This window comes from Pinus tabuliformis, chromosome 7, assembly GCF_031772625.1.
Source record: "Pinus tabuliformis cultivar Carrire ecotype Pingquan chromosome 7, CPIR1, whole genome shotgun sequence".
NCBI classification, from domain to species: Eukaryota; Viridiplantae; Streptophyta; class Pinopsida; order Pinales; family Pinaceae; genus Pinus; species Pinus tabuliformis.
Genome location: NC_142293.1, coordinates 837,494,201 through 837,521,457, shown reverse-complemented (window position 1 = coordinate 837,521,457; position 27,257 = coordinate 837,494,201). Strand labels below are relative to the sequence as shown.

The 27,257-nt window shown below is 35.6% G+C and overlaps 1 protein-coding gene across 4 annotated transcripts in view; it reads right to left on the bottom strand.

The window, feature by feature from the left end:
* Positions 1-24,534, bottom strand: part of LOC149250230 (transcriptional corepressor LEUNIG_HOMOLOG-like) — a 70,331-nt gene extending 45,797 nt beyond the window's left edge. Inside the window, exons 1-13 of one of the 4 annotated variants that reach the window (XM_089458975.1) lie at positions 24,216-24,534; positions 23,563-23,700; positions 23,387-23,461; positions 23,176-23,273; positions 22,496-22,605; positions 22,086-22,384; positions 21,830-21,902; positions 21,597-21,708; positions 2,667-2,716; positions 1,751-2,089; positions 1,140-1,325; positions 699-944; positions 404-548 (exon numbers count right to left, since the gene is read on the bottom strand). In XM_089458975.1, the coding sequence (XP_089315101.1) occupies positions 404-548; positions 699-944; positions 1,140-1,325; positions 1,751-2,089; positions 2,667-2,716; positions 21,597-21,708; positions 21,830-21,902; positions 22,086-22,384; positions 22,496-22,605; positions 23,176-23,273; positions 23,387-23,418 (1,690 nt within the window). In that variant the 5' untranslated portion in view covers positions 23,419-23,461; positions 23,563-23,700; positions 24,216-24,534. Of the gene's footprint in view, positions 1-403; positions 549-698; positions 945-1,139; positions 1,332-1,750; positions 2,090-2,666; positions 2,717-21,596; positions 21,709-21,829; positions 21,903-22,085; positions 22,385-22,495; positions 22,606-23,175; positions 23,274-23,386; positions 23,462-23,562; positions 23,701-24,215 lie in introns of all 4 variants that reach the window. The other 3 variants (XM_089458974.1, XM_089458976.1, XM_089458977.1) reach the window with 3 other exon arrangements.
* Positions 24,535-27,257: the final 2,723 nt, after the last annotated feature.

Here is a 27,257-nt window from a genome sequence, read left to right as displayed (position 1 = left end):
AAAATAAAAAATAAAAGCATATAGAATGACTGGAAAAATTCACGAAAAGTAAATTTAAATCTAACTAATATTGAATTAAGTTAAATTGGAATTTGCCATCGCTATATAATATGTCATATCTTCATCCATAGCTCCATGTCTTGCAACACATTCACACAGAATTTATCACACTTCAAGTGTAAATTACCATTTGAGACATCCATGTTGTGCTCAGTAGGACTACGCTATATTGATCCAAAGAGTAACTGGAAAAATTCGTGAAACCTAAATTTAAATCTAACTAATATTGAAATAAATTAACTCTGAATTTTCCATCGCTATATAATATGTCATATCTTCATCCATAGCTCCATGTCTTGCAACACATCCACACAGAATTTATCACACTTCAAGTGTAAATTACCATTTGAGACATCCATGTTGTGCTCAGTAGGACTACGCTTTATTGTCCCAAAGAGACCATCCCTTATATCTCCATCATCTTGTGACAAAAATGACTCGACATTATCATCCAAGGAACCAACTTCACCAAAATGTTCAATATCTGCCTGCAAAGAAATGTTAAAAAGAAATACAGTATTAGCCATGTCCACCTCATTTTAACATACCAAAAGTCAGTACAAACCCAAATAACTAGAGAGACCAATAGATTGTAGATACATTTTCATAAAAAAATAGTTTGTAGATAATAGATGTACCAGCTGATTTGAAGGGGATGCAAGTCCTGTTCCATCTGATCCATACATCATTAAATTCTTCGACATGCTACTACTATGATGTAAAGTGCCAGCAATGGACATGACATCGCCTGGCGTGTGAGTTGATGGGGTTGACGGTGCAGAATTTAGGGAAGGAGCAGGAGTATTGCCAGTTCCAGTGCTGTTTGCAGGACCTGAAGAAGATGGCTGCTTCCTCTTCCTCCCACTCTGAACCTTGGGCACATTCTTTTGTTTGTCAATATGTCAAAATTAATCATGAAACGAGAAGACCAAAGAAACCAAACATCTAGATAAAATCAGGAATTTCTTGCCTACCCTCACACATTTTCCCACAAAAACAGAGTAGAAGATGATTGGCCATCTTGGATTCCAGATGAGAATAATTAAATATCAACTTCCTTCAGAGCTGTCAAAAATTACCTGATCACCCGTCTGAAACGACATTGCATTATTTGAATCTGATGGAACACAAACAACTCCAGTCATCCTATCCTGTTGTTGGTTTTGACTACCAGTCTGCTGTAGTTGCTGCTGCTGCTGCTCTTGCTGTTGTTGTTGTTGCTGCTGCTGCTGCTGTGCTAATGGCTGCTGCTGTATCTGGGCCATCTTCAACTAATACAAGAAAGAGTTAGACTACACTAAATATTTTAACCAGGACATCTGAAAGCCAATTCTTCCAGCCCTATTAGTCACAATTCCCAAGCACCTATGATGATGGAAACATACTCCAATATTGCAAAACAAGGAATCCATTTATCTCTTGATTGTACAACTCAGGTGAGATAAACTAAGCCTAATTCTCCACTTGAATAAGTGTTCATTTTTGTAGCTGTCTCCATAATTCAGTTGTAACAAATGAACTCTTTATTCAGAGCTTAGGTATTTTTTTACTCAATCAAATCATTCAGTCACATAGCTTTATCATGACACTTTTTTAATATAAAATAGTCCTCCTGTTTTGCACCATTTTCCCATAATCTTTTAGCCTAGTTAAACTGCAGAGATAATATTTTAATTGAAAAAGGGCTAACCTTCATAAGAATATCTGCTTGTTCTTGTGATGGGGCCCTTGCCATTGGAGAAGCTGCCTGCATTGGAGAACCTGCATGCTGAGAATTATCACTTCCTGCTGGATGGCCCTCTTTGCCAGCCATTCCACCTCTTAACAAAGGCCTGAACCTTCGAGGATCAATTTCCCCATGAACAGGAGAGCCAGATGAGTTTAAGTTCCCTTGTGTTGGTTGTTGAGTCTGCATTAAGAATTGTTGCTGCTGCTGTGGAGATAGAAGCTGAAATTGATGAAGTTGTTGAGGTGACTGCATGAAAGATTTTTGGCCTTGTTGTACTAAACTTGGTCGAAGCTGATCTACCTGTAGAGAACCATGTGATATTTAGAAAAACTTCCTTGATCAATACCCTCAGTCAGCACCCCATCTTAAGTGATGAGGAAGCTTAGCCAGGTTTTTCTAATATTTTCTGATATATTGCTTCAGGATTCAATGTTTTAACTTTTAATTCCCTTCTAAATACTGATACTGGCAAACTAATAGCGCTGAAAACCGCTTCGTATGGTTGCTTGTTTGAATGTCAGTTAGCTTTATGATGTTCATGATTATAGGCAGATCTCTAAGGCCTGTTCTGATAATATCCTGGAGGTCAAGACTCAACCAGATCTTTGGTGCCTCTCAGAATGTCTCTGACTATTTTTGTATACATACTAATGCCATACTCTTGCCCCAAAAAAAAAAACAAAAAAATCAAATGTAATCAAGAAAGATTAGAAAGTGATATGCCACCACTGCTCCAGTGTCTATACTATTCTGTCCATTCCAACTTCAATCTGTAACTTCCATATGTATGCTTCTCATCCCAGTATTGTGACACACTTTGTGGATTAGTAATAATTGAATGTCATTGGCAAGGGCAGAAAGTTAATAGAATACTCACAGCTAATGGCCAACCTTTAAGCGGCAACGCACCAACCCCTTGGTTCATCCCTGCCAGAAAAAAGCAAAGAAAGTATCATATTTGGATAGCAAAATCCTACGAAAGAAAGTTATGAGAAAATTGTATCTGTCTGGAAAAATATGCATTAAATTCAAAGTACTTTACACAATGATACTTTATGCAGACAAATGAGATCATTTCAAGGAAAGACTGTTAAATATTTGGAAATTTAATGGAGTTTATAAGTTTGAAAATGTCCTTCATTCAATGGAAAAATACTTGGGCCTAACTACCACATTTCCCTGTATATGAATACCAATGTTCAGATTTGTTGTCTGTTTTGAAAAGTTCATTGTGTTCTTAAGAATCCTCTTGATTGGGATAAGATTCAAGCATATAATGGAACCATGAAAAGAAGCAAGCAAACTGAATGAAAGGGACTAATACCACCACAAAATATAAGCAGAACACAAACACCATAATGAGATATTCCACAATAGAAACCATCTATCTCATGCCCAAAACTATACCACACGAACCTATTTATAGGCTTGCATAGTTCCCTTTTCCATTAAATGAACTTACCTACTCCTCTGCCTCTCTAATTTGTTTTTGCAATTATCAAATATGAAGGATCTTATACAGGAAAATAACACAATAAGACAATTGGAGAGAAGAATAAATGCCACAATGCATTAATGCTGCAGCTATTACACCTACATGAGTCCAAGGTAGGCCACCGTACATACAAGTACCATCCTTTCAGATCTATCATCTTTTACTACATTTATAGCACCCCAAGTTGGTTATGCTGGTATAACCACCTAATCACTAACCTTAACATCTAAATGTTTCCCGGGATGGTGTATGACAGGACGTGCTGGTTGGGAGGGCACATGGAAGCTGTCCCACTAAGAACATACAGGCGAGGACATGCCATGATGCCCCCCGAAGAATGCAAAGAGGGATTGAATGTAGGGCACAACTCATCATGGGCTTTAATGGCTCTATGCCGCCATGTCTATAATTATGGTGAAATGACATGTGAAATGATATTGAACATTGTGGTTTTAATGATGAATGGCCTTCGATCTTTGCAGAGGTCTGTGAGCACCGCCCTTGCCAAACTCTCTAGGTTGGGCAATGATGAACCTCATCTACCATTAAACAACACCAGCTCCCGCCATGCATCTAGGATCTTACTAACTCAGCTTCACTTGTGAAAATGAAGAGGTTGCACTCATTTGTCATTACAGTCCTTTAAATTCCATTTTTTCTCCAGAGAGAAGTAGTCGAGCTCTTAGAGTGCCTCACACAACTTCTTTGCAGCTCATAAGATTTTTCCTAATGTTTCCACCCTCACCTCCACACAAACTAATTATCTAGCATTTTGTTCATGACCTTGGCACTAATTACAGGCGCTCTTTCATACCAGTATTGCTTCTTTGTTGCTTCTACTAACCTCCTTTGGTTTCTATTTCTAGTATGGCTCACTCCAGGCGGTTCAAGCATTTTTTGGGTCATTTAAGGGTTGCTCTTTGGTATCAAGGTCCCAACAATTCCTCACCTGAGAGCACATCGTTGTCGAGGGTAGCTTATTATGAGAATATAGAAGGATCCCAAGTTCGTCAATGAAAGGAATCCTCAGCACACCACTATCATGAGCAAACTCTACAATGCATACGAGAGGGACTCAAAAAAGTGAAACGTAATATCACAAGCGAGCAAGGGTGCTCAACAAACATAAACATCATGGTAGACTTGGCATCCTAGATAACTAACACGGGTCATACCAGAGGTAAGCATTACTAGTACATGTATACAGTTGATTTATACTGGCACATGAAGACTTTGTTGGCATGAGTGTTGTTTGAAAAGAATGAGGCCAAGGAGGAAATTTTGTTAATGTTGGATGAGATCCAACTTCATATGAAGACCCTAGATCATCGTTTGGAGAAAATTGAAGATCATATGTGCCTCCCACCAAACCTAGGAAGCTCCCATCAACATGGCAAGAAGCCAATCGTGGTGAAACCTTGGGACTCATCCTAGCCCCAAGTCTCATTATTGTTGTTTAAGTTTTTTCTCTTGGTTTTATGGTTTTCAGGTTTTCATGGAGAGGTGGTTAGAAAGCATCCAATTATGGACTTGAAACTTTTTAGTTTTGGACTCTCATTTTGATTACCACACTCAAAATAAAAAGTTTAAGGTTTTGCCACTGGTCTAGTTTCTCGAGCGGCAGACCAAGGCAAACCAAGACCATGAAGCTTGTAATTTTCTGATTGAGATATCACATTGGTCACATATCTTTTAACCACTAATGTTGATGTCTACTTGCATAACGTCGGCATAATATAAAAGATATGCTTAATACTAAGCTAGAGCTCATTGTTTGTTTCTTCAATATCCCTCAAACGAAAGCTCCAAACGCTCTTAACCACAACTCAACTTTAAAATTTCTTGTCTCAAAGAAGCCTTTGTTGTCTTTGTCCTTGTTAATACTAGAGATCAAAACTTCAACTCTCTCTCTCTCTCTCTCTCTCTCTCTCTCTCTCTCTCTCTATATATATATATATATATATATATATTTGTGTGTGTGTGTGCTAGGTCCCTATAATACTAGTGATTACCCCATTACTATTGTAGTTGTATCCCTTATTAATATTGTTGTGCCCCTATTGTCCCCATATTGTTATTACTGTGCCCCATAGAATCCCTCTATTGTTATTTTTATGCCTTTATATTATTATTGTTAGGTCGGCTGGGTTATATTGTGACTCCTTAGACTCCTATATATAGAAAGGAGGTTTTGTCATTTGAATCATCAAAGAATCATTCATTTGTGTAATGTAAAGGAGGTTGCCTCCTTGAAGAGGCTGAATTCTAAGGCGTTGATCTATCTTTTCTATCTTTTTGTGAGCTGGTTTCATAACATTTGGTATCAGAGCTTTGGATTCTAGGGTTTCGCTGCTCCAAATAGGTCATCGTGGCATTTTCACTATAACTTTTTTTCTGCGACGTTTCAGAAGCGAAAAAAAAACCCATTTGAGACGAAATCGCACTGAACCTTGGGTCCGAATTTCAGAGCTTTTCGCGCTATATTTGCGGAGATATGATCTGAGGAAGTTGGTCTTTTTGTAGACTCCTGAATTACATTCCAAACAGTGACCTGGGGAAAATCATCATAACTTTCTCTCTGAGCATCAGATTGAAATTTTGTAATTAGGTATAGAAAGAGGACGGGTTGTAGTTTCTTGTATATATTTTTCAGAGCCAAAGGTCGAAACAGGGACACGTGGCACGTTGTACAAGTTCACTCTACTGAACTAGTCTATAATCAAGTCACTATGGGAGATTTGGCATAACTCTTCCTTGGAGAATCCAATTTGGATCAGACTGGTGGCATTGGAAAGAGGACATAGAGGGCTACTACAGATCGCAATTTCAGAACTGGATTATCCGAAATTACAGAGATACATCAGAGGCAATACAAGCTCCTACAAAGTGAAAAAAGGTGTGTAGATTTTTTTAAATTTTTGCTTAAGCTTGGTTTGAAAAATTATTTTAAAGGAATTCAAAGGGCATAGTAGAGCATTATTATTGGTAATTGATGCCCCAAGAAAAGAAAATGCAAACACCTAGTAAGCAACCTGAAAGCTCTAGCATGACTCATGAAGAAGAGGAAGAAATGCTACATGACATATCAAAATTACAAGACCAAGTGCAACAAATGTCACTCTCACAAAAGCTAACAGAAGCTAAGATAAATGGCATGGAATCTAAGATAAATGGCGTGAAAGCTAAGATGAATGGTGTGGAAGCTAAGATGGACGATTTGAAGACAGATTTGACGACAAACATGGCAGATTTGAAGACAGATTTGACAAATTTTCTACAAGAAATACTTACTAATGGTGAAAGGGTAGTAAAGGAAACTCATGATGCAAACAAAAGAAATGTTAATCATGATTTCATAGACTCTAATGTTGGATCGAAGACCCACCATATTCCAAAAATCGATACGAGGAAGTTTGATGGCAAGGATCCGCAACATGGATATTACAGATAGAGCAATTTTTCGATCTCAATAATGTGCAAAACACACAAAAGGTACGTATTGCAACTTTATATTTGGAACCAAATCAGTTTGTATGGTATCAATGGCTTTGCTCTCGTAAACAAATTATCACTTGGGCAATTTTTACGGAAGAATTGACAGCACATTATGAAGATACAAAAAGAAACACTTTTTTTAGCCAATTGATAAGTCTCAAACAAAAGGGTTCAATAATGGAGCACATTGAGGAGTTCCAAAAATTGAACATAAGGGTAAAAAAAATTCCAGAGGAGCATAGGATTGATGTGTTCATAGGGACTTTAAAGGATAATATCCAACATGTTGTTCGCCTTTGGGAACCTAATTCATTAGAGAAGGCATTCAGGTTAGCAAGAAAAATGGAAAGAAAAATTATAGCAACCAGGAAGCATACCACTCACAACTATAAAGATGGAAGTGTTGTTGCCCCTAGTCTTTCACAACCTATAAGGTTCACACCACAAAAATTGGAAGAAAAAAGAGCAAAAGGGCTTTGTTACAGTTGTAATAGCAAATACACTAAAGGTCATAAGTATGCTGAGAAGAAATTATTCTACATAGATTGGGAAGAGGAAGAAGAAAAGCAGCAAGAAAGGTCAAAAAAAGAGGATATACCCCAGGAACAAATCCTAGATAAAGAAGAAATGAATCCGACCATATCTTGTAATGCATTGGCTGGAATTACCACTCCTCAAACCATCAAGATAAAAGGGCAAATCAAGAAGAAAAAGGTAATAGTGTTGATTGATTCAGGAAGTACCCACAATTTTATTCATTGTAAGGTAGCAAAAGAATTGAATTGCTTCCTATATCCAGCACCAGAGTGTCAAGTGATGGTTGCAAATGGAGGAACAATAAATTGCTTTGGAAAGTGACATAATATCAAGCTATCCATGGGAGAATATGTATTGACTAGCCCAATGCTTTCCATTCCAATGGGAGGTGCTGATGTTGTACTAGAAGTCCAATGGTTACAATCCTTGGGTACAATAGCTTTTAATTTTCAAGAACTTTTCATGAAATTTTCTGCGGAAGGAAAGGAAGTTGAATTAAGGGGTATTGCAGGGAAACCGGAAAAGATAATCAGCTCTAACGGTATGACAAAGCTTCTAAAAAAGGAACAAAGAGGTGTAATTGCACAATTATGTTCGCTAGATGTTTCCACATCAAAATCATCTATTTCTCCAGATCTCCAAAAAGTCTTGGACAATCATTCCAAGGTATTTGAGACTCCCAAAGGTCTCCCACCTATTCGTGATCATGATCATGCTATTCATCTGATTCCAGGAAGTGTTCCTCCAAACATCAGGTCGTACAGATATCCCTATGCCCAAAAGAGTGAAATTGAACGTATGGTTGCAGAAATGCTAGAGGCTAGGATAATTCAACCTAGTCAAAGTTGTTTCTCTGCTCCAGCAGTATTGGTACACAAGAAGGATGGATCATGGCGCATGTGTCCGAATTATAGGGAGTTCAACAAGCTCACTATTAAAGATAAGTTTCCCATTCCTGTCATTGATGAATTACTGGATGAATTGCATGGATCAATTTACTTCACCAAGTTGGATCTTCGTTCAGGATATCATCAAATCAGAATGAAGACTGAAGACATTCCGAAAATAGCATTTAGAGCTCATGAGGGTCATTATGAATTTTTGGTCATGCCTCTTGGCCTTACCAATGCACCTTCTACATTTCAAGGTTTGATGAATTCCATTTTCAAATCCTTCCTTAGAAAATTTGTGTTAGTATTTTTTGATGATATACTAATCTACAGCAAGTCTTGGAAGGATCATGTTGAACATGTTGACAGGGTGCTACAACTATTGGAGGAGAAACAATTATATGCAAAAAGATCCAAATGTTTCTTTGGAGTACAAGAGGTGGAATATCTAGGTCATATTGTATCTCATGAAGGAGTTAAGGTAGACCCTAGCAAAATTAAAGCCATTAAAGAATGGAAAATCCCCACATCCATAAAGCATCTGCAAGGATTTCCCGGGTTGACAGGGTATTATCGCAAGTTTGTTAAGAATTATGGGAGAATAGCAGCACCTCTAACAACATTATTGAAGAAAGATGCATTTTCATGGACTCCAGAAGCAACAAAGGCCTTCGAACATCTTAAAGAGGCAATGTGCCATGCACCAGTCTTAGCTACACCAAACTTCACAAAAACCTTTATTGTGGAATGTGATACTTCAGTAAATGGAATTGGTGTTCTTTTAATGCAAGATGAAAGACCCATTGCTTTTGAAAGTCGTCCAATCAAGGGAAAGTTTTTACACAAAACTATTTATGAGAAGGAAATGTTGGCAATACTGCATGCACTTAAGAAATGGCGACCCTACCTAATGGGAAGACACTTCAAGGTAAAAACGGATCGTGATAGCCCTAAATACTTTTTAGAACAAAGATTATCCTCTGAAGAGCAACAAAAATGGGTCACAAAGATGTTGGGTTATGACTTTGAAATCATCTACAAAAAAGGGAAGCAAAATGTGGTGGCAGATGCACTCTCAAGAAAGGATGAGGATGTGGAAGCATTGTTGTGTGCCATTTCTATTATCCAACCAGATTGGATAAACAAAGCAAGGGAAGAATGGAAGAATGATGAAGAAGTGTGGGCACTTATTCGAAAGTTACAACAAGATTGCAGTACATCTGATACATTTAGTTGGCAAAATGATTCGTTATGGTACAAAGATCGCTTATACCTCTGTAAGAATTCCCAACTCAAACAAAAGATTCTTATGGAATTGCACACTTCTCCCTTAGGAGGGCAGTCAGGATTTTTAAAAACTTACCACAGGGTTAAGAAGGAATTTTTTTGGGATGGCCTTAAATCGAATATTCAAAAGTTTGTGGCGGAATGTTTGGTTTGCTAACAAAATAAAGTTGAAACAATTAAGACCCCGGGTCTATTACAACCTTTATCCATTCCAAGCCAACATTGGGAGGAGGTTTCAATGGATTTTATCACAGGTTTACCCAAGTCTGAGGGAAAGAGTGTCATCATGGTGGTAGTTGACAGACTTGCCAAGTATGCACACTTTTGTGCATTATCACATCCATTTAAAGCCAGTACAGTTTCTACTGCATTTATGGAAACAATTCAAAAGCTACATGGAAACCCAAACATTATTGTAAGTGACAGAGATCCCATTTTCACTGGAAATTTTTGGACAGAATTATTTTCTTGTTTTGGTACTCAGGTAGCTCATAGCTCATCTTATCATCCTCAATCTGATGGGCAAACTGAGATAGTAAACAAATGTTTGGAAGGATATATTCGTTGCTTTGTATCTGATAAACAGACACAATGGGTTAAATGGTTGCCTCTGGCTGAATGGTGGTATAACACTTCCTTCCATACAACAACAAAAATGACCCCATTTGTGGCACTTTATGGATATCAGCCACCATCCATCACATCATATTTAAGAGAAAATTCTAAGGTTCAAGCAGTGGAACATCACATCGAGCATCAACAACAAGTCCTCCAACTCTTAAAGGATAACCTCGTATTGGCGCAGAATAGAATGAAACAACAGGCAGATCAACATCGCAGTGAAAGAAGTTTTGATGTAGGTGATTGGGTATTCCTACAGCTACAACCAGTGTTGCATGAAGCGCCCCCCCCCCCCCCGGTTCCAAGCCCCGAAGCGCGTCCCGTACGGAAGCGCCTAGGAAGCTTGGCCGGAAGCGCGCTTCCGAAATTTTTAGACGCTTCTTGGAAATTTGGAAGCGCCGAAGCGCGCTTCGTACGGCACTTCCCAGACGCTTCCCAGACGCTTCCGTACGCTTCCAGAAAAGCTTCCGGAAAAGCATTTAGAAAATCGTTTTTTTTTCAATTTTTTTTTAAATTTTAAGTGAGTTTGTTTGTTGGGGGTGGGTCCACCTTGGGTTAGGGTGACAAATGAAAGCAAAAAAAAATATAAATATAGCAGATGCTCCCTCATGGTAATGTTAAATTCTTAAAGTAAAAGTGACATTCTCCTTTATTTTTCATTTTCATCCTTTTACTTAAATTTTTAACATTACCATGAAATGACTCAGAATGTTTGAGAGTGGTTCCAGCCTCATTGGACTTCATATGGAGAAAATAGAATTTCATATCCTATTCAAAATTCAGCAGACTTAACAGTTTTCAGGTATTCAGGATCAATGGGATTGTGGCATTTCATTAGATTATATCAAGTATGAAGGTATGCGATTAGCATTTAATCAAGAGCACCAAGCCCTATATGTACCCTGGTGTTGGTGGTGTTAATTGTTGAATTCCTTTGTCACGCGGCACGCCCTTAGCAAAAAATTACCTTTCAATCAAGTCAAAATCATCGATCAAACATGTTAAGCTTTTTCTACCATATTTTAAGTCTTGAATTAGGTAGTTTGATCAAAATTGGGCAATGTTGACTAATATCCCTAGACAATCGAGGTAGAGGCAAAGGCTAGACAAGAGGAGAAGAATCTAGATTCTAGATCATTAATGTACAATGGATGTTATATCTATCTTGATTTATGCAAAAATATGCATGTTTTCATGTCTTCTACAATTAATTTGGTATTTGGGATGTTTGTTTTGAGTATAAATGCAAAAAAATATAAAATATATATATATATAGCAGACGCTTCCGCGGACGCTTCGCTTCCTAGATTTTTGGAAAATGACGCTTCGGCGTCCCCGCTTCCAAAAAACGCTTCCGCTTCGCTCCCGCTTCGTGCAACATTGGCTACAACCATATAAACAAATGTCCCTCAAGCAAGTTAAGAAGGATAATAGATTATCACCAAAGTATTATGGTCCGTACAAGGTGTTGCAAAAGATTGGTACTATGGCATACAAATTGGAGCTTCCTGCAGCTTCTCGAGTGCACCCAATTTTCCATGTTTCATGTTTAAAGAAGGTTATAGGTGACAAGCTCCCAGTTCAAACAATATTGCCAAAACTTGACAAGGAAGGAAAAATTATATTGGAACCGGAAGCAGTCACAAAAACAAGAACTCGACAGCTACGAAATCGATCAATTTCGAAGTATCTCATCAAGTGGAAGAACTTATCCGCTGAAGATTCCACATGGGAGGATGAGAATTTTATACAGAAGCATCCAGAGCTACTCAAGCGTTGAGAACAACACTTTTTTGAAAGAGAGGGGCATGTTAGGTCCCTATAATACTAGTGATTACCCCATTACTATTATAGTTGTATCCCTTATTAATATTGTTGTGCCCCTATTGTCCCCATATTGTTATTATTGTGCCCCATAGAATCCCTCTATTGTTATTTTTGTGCCTTTATATTATTATTGTTAGGTTAGCTGGGTTATATTGTGACTCCTTAGACTCCTATATATAGAAAGGAGTTTTTGTCATTTGAATCATCAAAGAACCATTCATTTGTGTAATGTAAAGGAGGTTTCCCCCTCGAAGAGGCTGAATTCTAAGGCGTTGATCTATCTTTTCCATCTTTTTGTGAGCTGGTTTCATAACAGTGTGGCAGAAATCAAAATTCAAAATATAACACCTTCATCCCCTCTTCTAATAGGGGTTTTGCTAACAACAAAAAAACCTAATCTGATAATGGGTCCCTTCTCCTATTTTTACGCTTCTCAAAAATACCAAGGTTACACAAGCCTCTCTTACTCTTAGAGTGACACACCAAGGCTAACACTTTTCCTAAACAAGAGTCCCTCCAATTTATGGTCTGCACATTGTTTCGAAGAACAGAGAAACAACAGCTCCCATCTACAAAGTCAATTGGGTAATCAACCACAATGTCCACCAATTTTCTAGAATAGCCACATAGATGCATGAAGTGTCTCCAATTTGTTTCCAATAATTATGCTTTTTCCAATTGAATTTTCATGTTTCCTTGTCTACTTTGTTACAACCAACTTCTCAAGGTTCTTTATGCATTATAATCATACTTTTTCCAATTCAACCAAATCATCTTAAGACTATTACCAACCTAGATCCATCTTAACTTTAGATCTATCAAGCGACGAGAGAGATCAAATCTCTTGATATTCAAACACCTTTTAGAATGAATAGAGATTTGATCCCTCTCAGCCCTTGGTAGATCCAGAGTTAAGATGGATCTAGGCTGGTTTAGTTCCCCTTTTAAATAGGCTATATTCCACATGAATACCATGGGTCAATACCATGGACCATTTTTATTTTTATAGGGTTATTTTTATATTGTTATTGTTATTTTTATTTTTATTTTTATTGTTGCCCTTTTATTTTAATTTGACCGAGTTAAAATGTTTACATTACATTACATTAATCTTTTTATTTGATTCAATTTATTTTATTTTATTTTATTTTATGTAATTTGACTTAGTCAAAATGTTAAACATTACATTACAACATCTCTACCCTACCGAGATGGAGAGCGAATTCCAACCTACACATGCAAAAGCATTGATATAGTGGGACACAACATTACAAATACATAACTTCTTCAACCAAAAACCAAAATTACATCTTATGAGGAAAACATATTTTTTTTCTTGTGATCAAAACAAATAGACAAGTAATGTTTGACTTCACTCAAAAAACCTGATGTACACCTAGGCATTTCCAACTAATATCTACATTCTTCGGTTTCATATGCTTGTAGGTTCCTAAAGAAATTATTTCTATCGGATATCTTTAGTGTTAAACACCTTTGTTTATCTAATTTCAAAGAAATTAGTAAATACCTTGTAAATGTCTTCCATGATCTCTATCAACACTAGCATAGAGGGTCTACCAATCAAGTCCATAGATTATTGTTGCAAAACAACTTTAGGCTTACTGAATGTTCTCAACCTCATAGAACATGCATATTTTGCAACACATCATAGTTGTTGTAAATATTTGCTTTGCATACAAGTGTCAAAAATAATCACGGCGATTCCTTTCTCAACACTTGTAATATGTTTACTCTAGTGCATTCATCAAAATCTCCAGTGGCACTCATAAAATAGATTTATAACCTACTAGTCGATTGCATATACAACTTGATAGTAAAGATTCAAGAGTGTAAAATGTACATACAATCACACACTATGCACAATATCTTAACTGGAGAAAACTTTTGTAGGAAATATAAACTTCAAATCCATTATTACGATTCAACTAACTAATACATCTAATCTGTGTTTCAAAAAAGGGGGTTACCACCCCTTGTGTTACATTTGAGACTATAGCACTAGTCTTTAGAAGTATGTCCTCTATTGTGCAATTTGTCACTCTATACTAATTTTCCTCAAGTTCATCAATCTTCTAAGTGTGATCCACTATATTGTCTCCTTATGATCATGTCAAACTCTTCTCAAAACTTTGAAATCTATCTGCAAATATGTTCAAAACTATATGCCAATTGTTTGAACCTCATCCTCATCATGTTCCTTCCTTCTTATGCTTCAACTATCCTTCACAAAGAAGCCAATGGAATAGTAGTTCTATTGACTAATACTTTCTTGCCAATTTCCCGATTAATCACTCAGCAATTGTCCGCTTCATCATCTTTTGACACGTCCAATTCATTATTAACATCCTCTTGGACTATGGCCATGTCATTCTCCACCACTTTAGTCCATCAACATCAATGCATCAACATTCATCCGACATCAACTTTCAGTGATAATCATGTGATATTTCTAATTTTATTTAATTTTTCCAACTTTCCAAATTTTTTATTTCAGCAAAGTTTAACTTGATACTTTATGAATCAGGGCTCCCATTTTTAAAGGTCATTGGTCCCTCAAAATCTTTAGACTTAGCAAGAGATTTGGAAACCTCTCCTACTCTTGTTCCTTTACAAACCACTTGGATTTTCCTAGTAATTATTCCTTTAACCCAATATGCAATACTTATTGTGATCATTTTCAAGTCTCATAAACCTTCTTCTATACAACAAAGTTCTATGGAAATTTGACATGTTGGTCTAGTACCAACTTGATTATTGCTAGAAACAATGGTTCTATCAAATCCACATCAAGCAATGACATATTGAAGAGTTTTAACTTTTTTGCATTGATAACAAAGTAGATACTCATGTAAACAAGTAGATCAAGCTTGAAAGCATTGTCTTCCATATGTTGACAATCTTGAAAGACCCATGTTGGATTGGCATAATTTTTTGACCTTCACACCTCAATCTTTCCTTGTTGAGGTCCAACCAAATCAAGTCATCAATTTTGAACTAATGAGTTGTCTATATTGATCATGCTGCTCTTTGTAACATTGTTAAGCTCTGTACAATTGTTCTTGAACTTGTTTATGGACTTGCTAAATCCTAGTTATAAACCCTCTATCACTCATTGTTTTCTTTGGTAGATGGACTTTCAATGACTACAGATGACGATAAATCTTAGGATGCCTAAGGAAGGAACCCTAGGCATACAATAAATAACAACTAATTTACTAAGCTATGAATGACTCAATTAAAGCATGCTAAATGTATGATTCTTCTCCCACATGCTCAAGTGTCTCCAATTGCACCCCCACAACAAATGTATTAGAGTCTAATTTAAAACTATTGTATATACATCCATATGATTAAAATGCAATGCTTCTTCTTAGCTCAGGGCCCAGCATTTCCCACAATGATGTCTAAAAGTAGCTCAAAATCTTGAATCCCCAATAAATATAATAGCAGTTAGTAACACAAAAACACATCCAAACATGTCAAGAAAACATGATTGTTTCTTCTTGGACTAACATGGTTTTCCTACATGGCACCAAAACCAACAACTTGCCAATTTAGTTGACTACCACCAGCAAGTAGTCATGTCCATGTCCAACTTTGAGCAATCCTCCCAAAAGTCCATAAACATACTTTCTCATGGTCAACTTGGAGGTGCAACATCTTGCCTAGCACCGTACAAATTATGCCACTTCAACATGCATTAGGGGAAACTTGAAGTTTAAAATGAACCTTCGTATACGTTTACTCAAATTTCAAGTGTAGGCACTCATTGGATGCAAATTTAAATTCTGCATTCAACGAGTACCCACAATGCATACTTATGATAAACCCACATTGAGATAAACCTAAAGTAGACAAAGAATCACATTTTTTCATGTATTTCCAATATGAGGAGATAAAGAAACTCATTATTTTTATGTATTTCCAGGTTATCTCAATGTGTATTTATCAAAAGTATGCAGGGTGGGTACTCATTGGATGTGGAACTTAAATCTATATCAAACAAGTGCCTACACTTTAAATTTGAGTAAGCCTATAAAGAGATAAATCAAAAATACAATTAAAAAAAATAGTATTCTTCCTTTCCCTCCAAAAACATTTACCTTTATAGTTGACAACATCATCTTGAATCCTATTGGTTATTTAAGAGTTTATTTTGACAGTATATCTTTTGTTTTGAGGCCCATTTTTTACCTCAAAATTCTCCTAATACATCCTTGACCAATACACATATTGATGTAAGTTCAACAACAACAAAAAATTATTACAAATGTCCTACTACCTTGAAAATATGGGCTCTTCACATCAACTATATTCTTGCCTCCCTTGTCGAAATATACAAATTGTCATGGCAATAAAGGTTTAAATGGCCTTGCTTCAACGATCCATATACTATCTTGTAATGGTATTGCTCCTCTAATCCTTCAAGAGGAAACAATTGCAACAAATGGATCATTGCTAACAATGTGAATTTGGGAGTTCTCGACTCTTAGCATGTCAAATAACATATATGTCATTCCTTTTCTTATCCTTGATAATCAACTTAAATTGTTGTAGGTGCAACATCCATTTGAGGTGTCAAGAATGCTACAACTACAACTAGAAGTGAAAAAATTGAAAAGGTTTATGATCAATATGCACAATTGTCTCCTTACCCAAATGCAATGTCTCCAATGCTTCTTTGTTTCATGCAAATCATACAACTCTTTGCCATAAGTCAGATGATTCAAGACTACTCCCAAGAAAAGGTATGCAATCAGTTTGACTTATTGCATGAAAATTGCTTCAAGTACATATTCTCCTATCTTGACTTTCTTTGTTCAAGTCAAGCAAACCTAACACGAAAGATGAACATATCTTCAACAGCAAGGCATTAAATGCTTTCTCTTGTGCCTCAGTCCACTAGGACTTTGCTCTTTCTTTAGTCGAGGCATGTAATGATATTAAAATAGAGAAGAAGTGCTCAAAGGGTCTCCTCAGTATTGGGTGGCGCTTGCAAAACAACACACTTCTATCAAATTGGTTAGTCTTGGCAAAGTCACAATACTCTGTATTTTGGTTGGATCAATTCTCAACCAGTGTGGAAAAAGTCCCGATAAAATCGGGATTTATTCCCCAAAACGCGATTTTTTCAAGAAAAGGATTAAATCGGCCGATTTTTTGCCGACTTTTTAAGAAACGAAAAAATCGGGATTAAATCGAAAAAGTCGGGATTAAATCGGGACTTTTTCCAAAAAATCGTGGTAGTTTCTTTAATGATTTTTTTTTCTTTGAAAAAATCGGGATTTTATTGAAAAAATCGGGATTTTATTGAAAAAGTCGGGATTTTATTGAAAAAGTCCGGATTTTTTTAAAAATGAATATTTTTGTATTTTTTTAATTTTGCCGACTTTTTCGAAAAACTCCCGACTTTGCCGAGTTTTTCAACTTTTGGACCCTTGCCGAATTAATCCCGACTTCGACTTTTTCCACATTGTTCTCAACACATTTCCTTCAACTATGAAACCCAAATACACTACAAATCGTTTTATAATATCACAGTTCTTCATATTCAATTTTAGTTGTTTGCCTCGATGTTTCCAACACTTGTTCCAAATGGTGAAGCTATTCATCACCTATCTTGTTGAGCAATAGGATGTCATCCAAGTAGACAATAAAAAAGAAATCAAGTTGGTTGCCTCCATTGTGTACCTCATTCAATGTCCCTATAGGATTATCCACCATAATCATCATCTATGAGTTTGCACCAGCGTAAATCCATCTTAACCTCAGATCTAAGTACCGAGAGGGATCAAATCTCTCAAGATGCAAACTTATTTTTGAGTGCAAAACTTGAGGAAAGATTTACACCTCGAGAATTTGATCCCTCTCATCACTTGCTAGATCTAGGGTTAGGATGGATCTATGCTAGTTCTTTATAATGTTATTTATATTATATATAAATTTCACATCACTATATATAAAAATATTCTTAGTCAATTGGGGTTATCACAAGTGGTTGAGCAGAATGATTATTATCCTATCCATCCAAGTTCAAATCCCTACAAGTGACATGTTGAACTTTGATGCCTTGAAAAATATTGTTGTAATGGCTTCAAGCTTGAGAAGAACACTCTTAAGTGAATATAACTGTGGGCCGATTTCTTTTGAAGCAAGTATATGAGTGAAAAGACCCCCAAAATCATCGTGTATTGTGCCCATAGGCGCTATATAGTCCAATACAGGAGAGATGTTGTCCCATAACATTACATTAAAAGAAATAAAATAATAACTACATTAAAAAATTAAAAATGTTAATAACAAAAAAATCTTTCAATATATTTTACATTCAATAACAAAAAAATGTCGGCCATAAACAAAACACTTCAACGTCCACAATAAATAACATAATTACATCAACTTTATATATAGAGATAAAAGTAATCGATAGTAAAAAATTTATAATTTTGTCCATAAGTAAATGTTGGCCATAAACAAAACACTTCAATGTCCACAATAAATAACATAATTACATCAACTTTATATATAGAGATAAAGTAATCGATAGTAAAAAAATTATAATTTTGTCCATAAGTGCTTTCTACTTTTTAGGATGAAAGAAATGTATAATTCCTTTACTACTCGACATGGAGATTACACATGACATACAAAATAATATTGATATTACACCCCACTATAAAGGAGATGTAAAAGTCATTCCATGTTGACATGTGGTATTTAAAAAAGAAATATTAATAGCCAAAAAAAAATCCAATGTCAACCATAAAAAAAAATATTTCAATTTCCATATTAAGTAACATAATTTTATATCAACTTTATATAGAGAGAAATAAAAAAATTGAATGTAAAAGATCTCTTACATTTTTACTTTTGCAATAATATTTCAATTTCCATATTAAGTAACATAAATTTACATGAACTCTAAATATATAGAAATAAAGAAACTGAATGTAAAAAAATTCTTATATTTTTACTTTTGCAGTATGAGCTAGCTATGTAATTCCTGATAAAATACTTGAACATCCCTGTTAGCCAACATTTTGGTATCAACTTCATACATACATATATATAGGAGAGAGAGTTTAAAACAATATTTCAATGTGGACCGTAAATAAAATATTCCAATGCCCACCTTTTATAAGATAATTTTATATCAACTTGATGAGAGGAAAAATAATAAAGAGAGGTATTTCTTATTAAATTGTTATGTAGTTTCTAATTCAAGCAATGAAGGAGATGTATAATCCTTCAAACCTTAATATGGAATTAACAAGTAGTATTTTACAATAATATTAATAACAAAAAAAATCCAATTTTGTGTGTGTATATATATACACAAAGAGAGAGAGAGAGAGTTTCATTGATACGTGCTTTCCAATTCCCAATATGAGGGAGACCATTTAAAAATATTTCAATGTCAACTATGTGTATATTATATAAAGCATTTCATTGGTGTGTTTCTCAAAATGAAAGAGATGTGGAATTCTTTGTATCCTCGGTGAGGAGTTGACACATGACATATATATATATATATATATGTGTGTGTGTGTGTGTGTGGCGCTTGGTAGATCCGAGCTTAAGATGGATCTATGCTGGTAAGTACAAACCAACCCATTTGCTAAATTTTTCAAAAATAAAACATAATTGACTCAAGTTTTTTGAAAATTTGGCAAATCCAATAAGCCTTTTTTTTGGATTGTCAAATTTTTCTCTCTAGGTACTCATTTCAAGCATATTCATTGATTAATTGATAAATATTGCAATACTATCCCCTTAAATATTACTTTCCAACTTTTCACCAATGCAACGTTCTTTTCCGACTAGCCATCGCTGCAAAATCTCTTTGCAGCCTAATATCTCTACATCTATTCTTTTGAGGCTAGTCATCTCCAGAATGTATCCTTGCAAGTCCTAAAGATTCATAATTTATCATTGTGGGAACAATCTGTCTCTAGAAGACATTGTTGTGAGTCTACATTTCCTCATTGGGAGTCTCTATAGGAAAAAATTATTACTAAAACAAAGATGATGAAAAAGAGAAGACAGTGGAAATATAACAATATGGCCAATTTAACCAGAGAGCAACTGGAGTTATCCAAGTATAAGGATATACTATCCTGGTCAGTAGGCAAATCATGTAGATATAACAAGACCAAGAAATGAAAAAGCCTAGCACTTGAAGTTTGTACTTATTATATTTCAAGATAAGTTTGTACTTATTATATTTCAAGATGCAAAAGCCATGAAATATGCCAAATATTAACTGCATTAATAAAATGATAAAATATGCCCCATCAAAAGTCACTCTACAAATGTTAACAGGATCTTGCCTCGTTGCTAAAAGTGGAGCATTGTTATTGCCCCCACCAAGGTTCAAATTTCAATTCTCCGAAGTGACATGCTCAACTCTCGTGGACCATCTCATCTATGCAAGCAGGTGGACTTATAAAGTTGGGGCCATATGCAAGTCCTGGGTGAGTTTGGAATATTAGATACCCCCACTTGCAGCCACTTGGCCAAATTATACCTTGTGAGAAGCATTTGCTTACATGCCATAATGGGGAAGTTGCCACTCACATCATTGACTAGAGGCATCTACAGAAGAAAAAGAAAAAGAAAAAACACTCAACTAATTTTATTTAAATAGACAAAATCATAAATGAGAAAGAAACCACAAAAAAAAAACATTCTCTGAACAAATTACTAGGAAAATCCAAGATCTAACATGCGAAATGTCTTCCTTGTCTTGTGCATGCCCTCAAATCATAGAGGTTTGCAAACTGAAAACGCATTCATCACGTTCCAGATTATGATGTGTGTCTTTTGAAGGCAAGGATAGTTAACGAAGACAAGTAGAGCATTCCAAAAAATTCCGAAAGGCTCACAAGTATCAAATTCATCAAAAAAATCTACAAATATGGTTGAGTAGTAGAGACCTTGTTCCCAACATGCTTGACTTTTGATAAGGAGATAACATAGAAATTCTGAGGTTTATATAATAGGTGTTGACCAGGCAATATTACAACTAAGAGGAGATTCAACCAAAGAGAGGAGATTGTGCACCACTGAGAGGGCAATAGATAATCAATACAATGAATGTTGTGCAGAAGTCCGTCTTAACAAGTGCTTGACCACAAATAACCACTTACTCAAGTACTTGAGCAAGTATCAAAACTACCCTTTGGGGTCCTCGATATGTAATTACTATAGAGCAGTGTCACGATGATGAGTCAAACTCGCTAAAATGCAAGTTTCACTCAAATCAGACAAGAAGAGTTTTTCCGGCTCAGCCCAAATCAAACTTGGGATTGATCAAGTTTGACTCAGCCAACACGGGTTTGATTCACGATCAATCGCAAGTCAAACTATGTTCGCTGATTTCTTCCCATGTTCTTCCCATCCAGGTTTTAGTACTTTTATTTCTTTATATTTCTGTATGTGTATTTGTTTATAATTTTGTACTTGCCAAGTTTTTCCTCATCCGAATGAAACTTTGGGCTCTTCTACCTCACTGAGTTATTCCCGATTCCATGTCTGGTCACTTTGTCATACAGGTTATTCGTGTGTAGAAAATGTAAAGTTCCATCCAACATTGCTTTGCAATTAAAATAACGAAGAACCAAATTAGACAAACCTGGATTCAAAAGATTGGATTTATGTTGCACAGCTCCTGGCACTCCAAAAAGAGATGGATCTGTGATAGGGGATCTTTGGTTCAAAACTACATTAGCATCATTCTTGATCTCCTGGATCATGATCCAAGATAACAAAGTCATTTTGAACTGCTCAGAAAAAATAAATACTGCAATAATGATACAAATCAACGTTACAGGGAAAAAAGAAGAGTTGCACAAGAAAAACACAAACCTGGGTATTGACACCCATCTGTTGAGATCGAGCCTGAACTTGCTGCAGCGCTGCAGTGCTCTGCAGTAACACCCTGTATTACCAAATGCTTCCATAAGAATGCGATCAGGAATCACAAGTTGAAGATAATTACAAGTAAATCGTATTGATAAAAAGACAGCAGAATGAAGTGGTAAACCAGAATATATAATCCAGTCTGAAATTATTTATAAACGTGTAGATTTAGAAAAGTGCAGCGTAAGTAAAAAATTTATACCCAGAAGGATTAGATGCAGCTTTAAGCAGAGCAGTTCTGTTTGCATCAAGAAGCTGTGCAGGGGAATCCCCATCTCTTTGGTGTGGATGTTTCAGACGCTCCTCATAGATTTTGGTTGCCATGGCATTTGCTGTCGCCTGTCCTAGCATGTTTTCAGAATTTATGCCATTAGATACTCCATTAATAGAACCATGATTGACATCCCTTCTTTGCTGTTGAACATGTCTCTGTTGCAGTAATTGAATTTGTTGCAACTGCAGTTGTTGGTGCTGTTGTTCCCTTGCTTTCATTTGCTGCGTCTACAAAGCATCCACCAGGGCATGAATTACAGATGATCTTCAGGTCCAATTTACAGAGAAACATTAAACATGTTTCTTAAGAATATTACCAAGTTAGCCATAAACAATCACCTCTATGTATGAAGCTGCAACCTCGGAATGTTTTTCATTTGTCCTCGCAATAAATATATCCCAAAAAACAGACCACCATTCGAATAGAAATCCTCCCGGAGCATCAATTGCTATATGCAATTCAGTAGGTTATCAGACTTTAGGTTTGTATTTGCATCAAATAACTTTAGACGACAATATAAATCAGTGCATCTTGTAACTTATGCTGTTCAGCCCTTCCCAAATTTAGGTTTCAAATACGTTTAACTTCAACCAGTTGGGCATAAAAGAATACTTGGTGTAAATTTGCTCAATATTGATGAACAAGGGTAGAACTATAACATTATAGTATAAACGACTATAATGACAATTGTTTAGGTAAAAGAAAAATAAAATTAATTCCGAGAAGCGAGATGCATATTGCACAAATTTGGTAGTTTATCAGAAGAAATATTGAACACTCACTGAACTAATAAATTTTACAACAATTAAAAACCTAACGTCTTGTCCTGACTTCAGTGCGAGCAATACCAGAATTACCTTCAAGAGGCAGGCCAGCGGCCTCAATCAAAATCAAGAAACTACCTATTGATCCAAATTTGCTACAGATCTAGGGGGGAGCGTATAACCCCGTGCAAAATTCACGAAAAAATCGGTAGAACGAGTATCTGTAGAGGGATTAAGGGTAAAGGAAACCTCACCTACTGGATCCGCGGAAACTTTGCCCTCTTGCATAAAGGCTTTTGCCGATGTATGCAAATTCCTTTTGAGTAAATAATCATAGATGTAAACATCGAGCCTGTATTAGAATGGAAAACAAAATCCATGGGTAAAAAATCCAGATCAGAAGCAGAACGACGCCAGACATGTATCAACTCACTGAAAGGAGCAGGTTTTAATCATTTAACTTACATCTTATCCGCTTCCCAGTTACTATGGGCCATGCCTGAAGAACTATGCGTTCTAACGCCTTCCAGATAAGATGATCTAGATGAAAACAATTATTTAATACAATTGTAATCTCTATAATAAAAATAGTTCGACATTTAAAAAAAAAATAGAATTCCTAAAGAGAAGCGCAATATTACCTTCAGGCTTCAAGACAGATCGAATTGTGCTGAATACCACACCATGAATAGAAATCAAAACTCTAGCATGCGAGTCCACTACGATTTCGTGGAGATGAAGGACTGAAAGCCGCGCAGTTGTGCATCGACGATCCCGACCTGCGAAGATGCATGTCCACGAATTGTATATAAGTAAGCAACGCATTTCGGATTCCAAAATTTATCCCTATTAAGCTACATTTCACTAAATTTGCGACCGCCCGACCCATAAATATACAAATTTATATCGTTGTGTGCCAAATTCTACTCAATTACTCTCATTTTAGGAATCGGAAAAAAAGTACATAGAAATGCAGAAAGAAGCATCGGTTTGCATCAAATTCATGCCGAATTTGGCCAAATTGCACTAAAATGGCTACTTATTTACATCATTTTGCCCGAAATTCGCATCTGCGAAACCGGATTTTCTCTTCTCATGCAAATATTTGATTGTTTGCAACATAATTTAGAGCGTAGACAGTTTGGCATCAAATTTAGCTATTCCGGGCAAATTTTGCATCATTTTAACCAAATTTCATTTCCTACGACAATAAAAGAAAGGCAGCATACCAAATCAAGCTCGAAGTTTCAAAAAAAAAGAAACGTATCTGCCATCTTATACATAAAAGACTCACCTTTTGCAGCGATCAAACCTTCACCGTCATAGCCTGAATCGCAGGGGATCTCCAAGCTCCTCCCCCTTCCCTTAGAACGCCTCAGCCTCGGCCCCGAACGACAGCCTCGGATATGGCTTTAAATAGCCGAGTCTCTCCAGATTTGCTGTCTCCGCTGAACTTGCCTCGGAGTAGAGCAGAGGCTCTGCAACAATATATAGTTAGTAAATAGCAGCCTCGGATTCTCCTTCACGTTTGGTTTTAGCTTCGGTTTCGAGTCTCGCGAAATGCGGTTTGGTTGGCTTGGCATGAAAATTGCGAAACAACTTTATAAAATATTATAAGAAAAAACACCTTCAGAAATGGGTATGGGTGGTTTTATAGATGAATAATTTGAAATTTTGATGGAATAAATCCAAACCCAAATTCTAGAAGCAAACGTTTTACTCTTCTTGCATGGATAAAGGTACCTTTTTGTTGAGATAATGTTTTATATTGGGGAAGCTTAATGTTAACTATTCTTGGATTACTCATCCATATATATAGAATGTACGAGGTTGTTTTTGGATGTAACTATTGCTTTATATGAACATACTTGGTACTACTTCAAATTGGTCAATCATAGGATCATTCTTTTGCATATTTGGTATTGATTTTGACTCCTCTCTACTTTTGTTTTAGTGAATTTTTTTTAAGATTTTATACTCAATAATATTATTATATTTTTTAATGGGTAGTATGTGAATTTGATCTATATTTGGCTCAAGAGTATATTGTATAATGTAAAAGAAAGTGGTATTTCATTTTTACTTGTTTTTGTTGAGTCGAGAGGGTCTTTTGCATAATGTGTAATGTTGTTTGTTTGTCATCAAAGTTGAAATTTGGTTCAAGTTCGCCAAACTAAAAATTAAATAACTATACAAAACATTTAAATAATGTGAACTCATAAAAAAAATTGTGCGTGAAGAAATTGGATCTCTTTTGGCTCATATTAGATCAGTATTTAAAATGGATCTATGTTGGTATATTTTATTAATATTTTCTTCTACTACTATTTAGTTGTTCCACTTTCTAGTTTCACATCTCAACTTATATGAGTCAATTCTTAGTTGTGTTATTACATGTTTGTGCACTTTGATCTTCTTTTATATGTTAAAGTTGTTTATGTAGTGTTGTTCCTTTTTAGCATGTTTTCTCCATCTTTTCTTCGTGTAACACTCTTGTACATGACTTTCTAATATCCTTTTATATATGGAACACCTTCCCTCTTTTATATCATATCATTCAAACCAATTATTGGTTGTTGTTGGTTCCATATTTTCTTCCTCCTTTATCACTATCCCTCGGTATGATTTTCTATTTGTACATAATCAATTTTCTCAATAGTTCCAATTCTCCACTAGTATAATCTTGTTGTGACAAGGAACAACTTGTAAATAGTCATATTGTTGGTTCTATTATAATCTCATCTTAACAATACCCTATTTTTATCTTAAGGATGGTTGATTATATCCATTGAGTTTCCCTCATTTCACTTGCACAAATTCATTATCCTTTATCATGTTTAAGTAGTCTTTTTATAGTGAGCTTTTAAAGATGATGAACAAAGTTTCATCCACTTATTTTTAATATCCAAACTAGTTGTGTTAACACCCTCGTCAATGAGTTTCATGGTGTCTTATTCCTTGCTCTCTTTGTATACATGGTGGCCATTTTTTTATATTGTTCCATTAAAGCATTGATTCTCTGCAATTGGAGCTTATCCCTAGTTTTTACATTTCTTCCTTATCACAAAGTACACGTTCAATGAAAAAAAAATCCACTCTCACTTAATGACACACATGAATTGTATACATTTATATAACATAAAATACTACACAAGTTAATTATATCTATTTTTATAAACATTGCATACATAAATATAACATTCTATTAAAGTTGAGAACGCCTTCAAACCACAAGTCTCTTTAAACCACCCCATCAAAATTGAGTGTAAATCATTCTACTAAAAAACAACGTACAAATATTAACCACCCCCATCAAAATTGAGTGTAAATCATTCTACTAAAAAACAACGTACAAATATTATTGCCGCTATTTTTCTTGCTTCCATTATTTCCACTCATCTTTAAAAAATCTAATTTTAGACCATGCTTCTAATTTACTTGTTTGTCTAAATTGCCTTATCCTCAAAATCTTACTAAAAGATATTGATAGTCTTAGCTTAAAATAATTTAAAAGCTATAAACAAATAATGATAAATGAAGTATTTTTATAGTATCAGTTTTATACAAAATTAGTATTGTATTTCTTTTTTAATAAATAATAAAATTTAAATATATTTATTTTGCAAAGAAAATTTTAGTGGCGAAAAGTATCTATAAATCCATTTTAACTACGAATCTAACATGAGCTAAGAAGTATTTATAGATCCATTTTAAGTAGGGATCTAACATGAGCCGATAAGGATCAAGTTTCTTCAAGTGCAAACTTTTTTAGCGTGCAAAATACAATATGTTGTTTTGCAATGTTTAAATTGTATTTTTGAAGGTTAAATAGAGTATATATAGAACCGATTCAAAATTTTAACCATAAAAACTTAAATTTTTTCTATATATAAATATATATGAAGTTTTAGATAAATGTTCTTCAGAATAATCACATGATGGCCTCCCGCCGATTATAAAATATCGCCTGTTGACAAGACCTGCGTCCTGGATAACTTTATGGGTGACTTAATTATGCTGGTACGTTCATCGATATTTGTTTTAGCGTTCCGACTGGTTCCTTCGGTCACCAACCTCCACCCGCCGGTTTCCTCCTATACGACCCCTGGCGTTTTATCAACCTTGATTCTGTTCATTTGTCACTTTTACCCTTTTCATCATTTCGAGCTGCGCTCTGCTCTGTGGGGGTTTCGTTCCTCCGTGTTTGCTCTGTTCATTTAACTATTTAACTTGCTCATGACAGGTTCTCCTCCAGGCCAGCGTGCTTCGACTCGCCGTCAAGGTAACTACAGGTTCTCTGCTAAACTGTTTGGTCTCTTATTTCTCCGACCCTAAC